A 4,077-nucleotide genomic window follows, 5' to 3' on the forward strand; every position below is an offset into this window, starting at 1 on the left:
GCGCAAGTTTAATGCACTTTTCACATTAAGTGTCCCCGACCCCCGTCCCCACCCACACTTGAAGTCACTTTCCCCCGTAGAGAACTAACGATCCTCGGTACCCGGAGAACGTTGTACAAGCAGCTGCAGCAGCTCGAGCAGCCCCAGTGCTGGTTCCTGCCCACAGCGGCCCATGTGCCTTTCCCCAGCGCCACCCCCCACTGCTCGGTGTCTCGGGCTGTCCTGGGGCCCGAGGCTTTGCGGAGCTGCTGAGATGGCCACGAATGTGCGTGGTTTGCGGAGCTTGGCCCAGGTCCCCCGCGGCTGCTGCATTCGTGTTGTTTTCCGCTTTGGTGGCACCGCGGGGTTTGGGAGGGTCTGGGGAGCCGCGGGGCTGCCTGGGGCGAGGAGGTCTTTGTAGATAAGTGCTGATCCCTCCCTGTGATCCCCATTATGTCATGGCTGTATTAACATGTAACCGACCGCAGTGTATCTAAAGCCTTAGAACTAGTCAGGTGCTCCCCTCCGACCTTGTTCCTGCCCCTTTCCTCCTACCTGATCTTTAACAAAGCATTAATAATTCTAAGGATAATCTCTATTTTGTTGTGCTTTTTTTGTAACTGTTTTAAATAAATCAATTTGTACTGTATATTTGTACTTTTGGTGAGATCCTTTTTCCTGTTTTACCATTTTAAGTCTGTACTTGGCTACACACAGATTGTATTTTTATTGTTAATGCTCTTATGAATATTGCATTTAACTTGTTGACTCTGTAAACACAGTATATATCTATATATATATATCTATATATAAACCAATAGCTTTTCCTTTGGTGTTTGAGACTTTTTGCTCGTCCGTAGCATCGGTGATCACTAGGATGTGGCTTCTCTGGTCACATATGGAGTGATTCAGAGCCAAGGGCATGGTAAAGGCTGTCTGACAGATGATCATATGCCGTAATTCTGCGTTCAGATGCTTTTGCTTTCATGTGGTCTCTTTCTTGAACCCCCTGGGTAATGATCAGGTGCCAGCAACACTGCAGCTCGCAGAGTGAAGCTGCACCTCTGCCGCACAATATTCGCCAGTGAGAGCAACAGCAAACACTGAGAGAAGCGAACTCGGTTTGAGTACCGAAATGGACAGGGGACAGAACAAAGGTGAGAGCAGAGAACACAGGAGGATGTGGGCAAGGGGACGTGGAGCTCAACAGACCCTTCCCAGATGTGGTGCCCCTGCCCAAAGCGGGAGGCAGGGGTGGCTGCGGGTGTCAGCTCTGTGCGAGGGGTTACGACAGCCTCTGAGGGCAGGAAACACCAGGGTACAGTGGCACATGGAAGAAATGTGGTACCAGAAAGATTAAAGGCTTTTGTAGCAAGCATCCATGGGACTGTGTGTGAGGTTAGTGCATGATCATAAAGAAATGCAGCACTGTGTGGTTTGAAGGCAACTGCTGTAAACATTAACTAGGGCTCCAAGGACTTCAATCAAAGGGAAAAATCAGTTTTCTACAGAGTCTGCCCAAAAGGTTTTGCTTCTTGCTCTAACTTCACTCTTCTGTAGGAGCCTCGAGGTCCCCATTTCTGACTTAATGCAGAGAAACAGCAGTGGGAGAGCAGACAGCAGCTCCGAGGAGTTCAGACCAGACCGTAACTGGAAACACTGCACAAGAGCCGTGCAGCACCAGTGCTGGGTGGGCTGCCCTTGAAACCACCGAGCTGCAGCGTGCGGGTTCAGATGCTCATTCTTAAAGAAACCAAGTAATGTAGAGTTACCTCCCTTTTGAGTCCTGCTGTGCTCATGTTTTGCCTTTTCCAGTTTGAAGAAGCCTGGATTTAATTTCCATAGTTGCATAGTTTCATCATGATTTCTATTAGCAGTGGGAACCCTTTCCTACAGGTACAGGCTATGACCACATTTTGCCTTGGCTACCTCTTGAATAAACCACAGAAGGGTTCAATTCCCTGTCCTCTGGAGGTCTTTCCAGACCCTGTTATTGCCCAGCTCACCCCTTCTCCACGCTCCTCTCGGTTTTGCTGCCCAAAAGCAAGTTTCCTTTCTGCCTCTGTGCTGCTGTTCACTGATGGTCCCCTTGCCATTTTCTGCAATGGCTGCTGAAAGTCACCGTGGGTCACAGAGGAGTTTACTACAAGTGAGTGACCCACGCGTGGCCCTGGACCCGCGGTGCTGCTGTACTGAACGGTTGAACCATCTCAGCTCCCTGCGCAGGCACAGAGCGGCCGAGGTGGGACAGGCCCTGCGGGGCCCCTGCGCCAGCCCCCGCCCCAGCAGCGCTGCCCAGCGCTGTCCCTGCCGAACATCTCCAGGGTGGGAGGCACCACAGCCCCCCTGGGCGAGCTGTGCTTGTGCCTGTCACCCGCACCGGGAAGAAGCATTTCCTGTTAGAGGCAACCGTTGTGTGTCCATTTGTGCCCTACCTCTCGCACCATCTCTGGGCACCACTGAGAACATCCTGGCTCCACCTGCTGTGTGCCCTCCCTTCAGATATTTGTAAAGGTTGATAAGAACTCCCCTCCCCACCAGCCTCCTCCAGGCTGAGCAGCCCCAGCTCTGGCAGTGCAGATGCTCCTGACTGTGCTCCATCCCAGTGGCCCTTTGCTGGGCGCGCAGCTGAGCTGAGCCTCCTGTGCTGGGAGCCCAAAGCTGGGCACAGCGCTGCAGGTGTGAGAGACGGGGAAGGAAACCCATGCAGCACTGGAGCTGAGCGACCCTCACTGTTACCACTCAATTGACTCTTTCACTTGTGAGCTGGTAGTGCTATTTAAGTGACAATTAATTTGTGAGTAAACCAGCAATCTGGTTGGCTGTTTGCTTACCTCAGTCAGCCTTTCTGTCAGTGTTTATATGGGGTATCTTAGAACAGGAACTCCATTTCCTGTAAGTTTTTCCATGGATGCCACTGCAAGTAAGCACACAGTGACACTGTTAAGAAAAGGGGTGTGCACAGCCATTTCCAGGGAGATGACATCCTCTTCTGCTTCCTTTTTACTGGCACAAACTGCGAGGGATTTACTCCTAGAGGAGTAGTGGACTATCGAGTCCTCAGCTCCACAATCCATGCTGCAGTAAATAAGATCCCCTTTCAGGGCAGATGACTTTCTCCTACAGCAGGACTGCAGCAGCCCAGACCTATCTATGGAGAAAGGGACCAAGAACAGGACGAAGCACAAAAGGTAAAGAAGGGGACTAAATAAAGGTGAACATTAATTTATTTCCCTCTGTTCACAGGCTGTCACTTGGCCCCAGAGCAGACTGCATCCTCAGGATCTGCTCCCACCGGGGCTGCTTTGGCAGACGTCTCAGCTCTGTTCTCCCGCTGTGCTCAGGAGACACCAGACCCATCCGTCCAGGACAGCAGCCCAGGCCCGCGGCAGCCCGGCAGTGCCTGTGGCAGGGGCAGCAGAGCTGGCACAGCCCCGGCTGTAGCTCAGTGCAGCGTGCTGTTGCTCTGCTCCTCAAAGGTCATTTTGCCCAGCAGCTGGCTCTCCAGCTCCACATTGCTCACTGGCAGCTGGAAAAAGTTCATTTCAGCTGCCAAAGCGGCCATGGCAGACGGGTCCTGGCCAAACTGTGCCCGGAGCATCATGTCCATTTTCTCCAGGCGCCGCTTGAGCCTCTTGGCCTCACGCTCCCGGATGAGCCGGGCCTGTCGTTTCTCTGGGGTCTCATTTGCGCGCTTCAGTCGCATGGCTTCCCGGTCTCTCTGCAGCCGCCGTGCCCGCTGCTCATCTGTCTCTTGCATGCGCTGCAGGCGCTTCGCCTCTCGGTCCCGCATCACCCCGCTCTTCGGGCGTTTCGTTGCCCCGCCGCCCCTTCTGGGCCGTGCGCTCCCGCTCCAGACGCTGCAGCCGCACCTCCAAGGGCTCATTCTGCCGACGAAGGGCCCACTTTCGCATGCCGGGCGTCTGCGCCTCCAGCAGCTTGCGGTACGCAGCGCAGTTGTTGCACACCAGGAGGATGCCTGCGGGGTACACAGGGCTGTGAAACCCTGAAATGTCCTTCCCCTCGACGCTGGAGGAGCCCTCGCTCCGTGGTGCTGGCAGGCGATCGGCGCTGAGCACCTCTGGCCGCTTCTTACCC

The 4,077-nt window shown here is 54.1% G+C and overlaps 1 protein-coding gene across 1 annotated transcript in view; it reads right to left on the reverse strand.

The window, feature by feature from the left end:
* Positions 1-3,385: 3,385 nt before the first annotated feature.
* Positions 3,386-4,077, reverse strand: part of ZNF821 (zinc finger protein 821) — a 10,518-nt gene continuing 9,826 nt past the window's right edge. The window contains 2 exon segments of the mRNA XM_010186527.1: positions 3,386-3,773; positions 3,775-4,070. Of these exon segments, the coding sequence (XP_010184829.1) occupies positions 3,425-3,773; positions 3,775-4,070 (645 nt within the window). The 3' untranslated portion in view covers positions 3,386-3,424.

The sequence above is a fragment of the Mesitornis unicolor genome, unplaced genomic scaffold (genome assembly GCF_000695765.1).
Source record: "Mesitornis unicolor isolate BGI_N332 unplaced genomic scaffold, ASM69576v1 scaffold30046, whole genome shotgun sequence".
NCBI lineage: Eukaryota > Metazoa > Chordata > Aves > Mesitornithiformes > Mesitornithidae > Mesitornis > Mesitornis unicolor.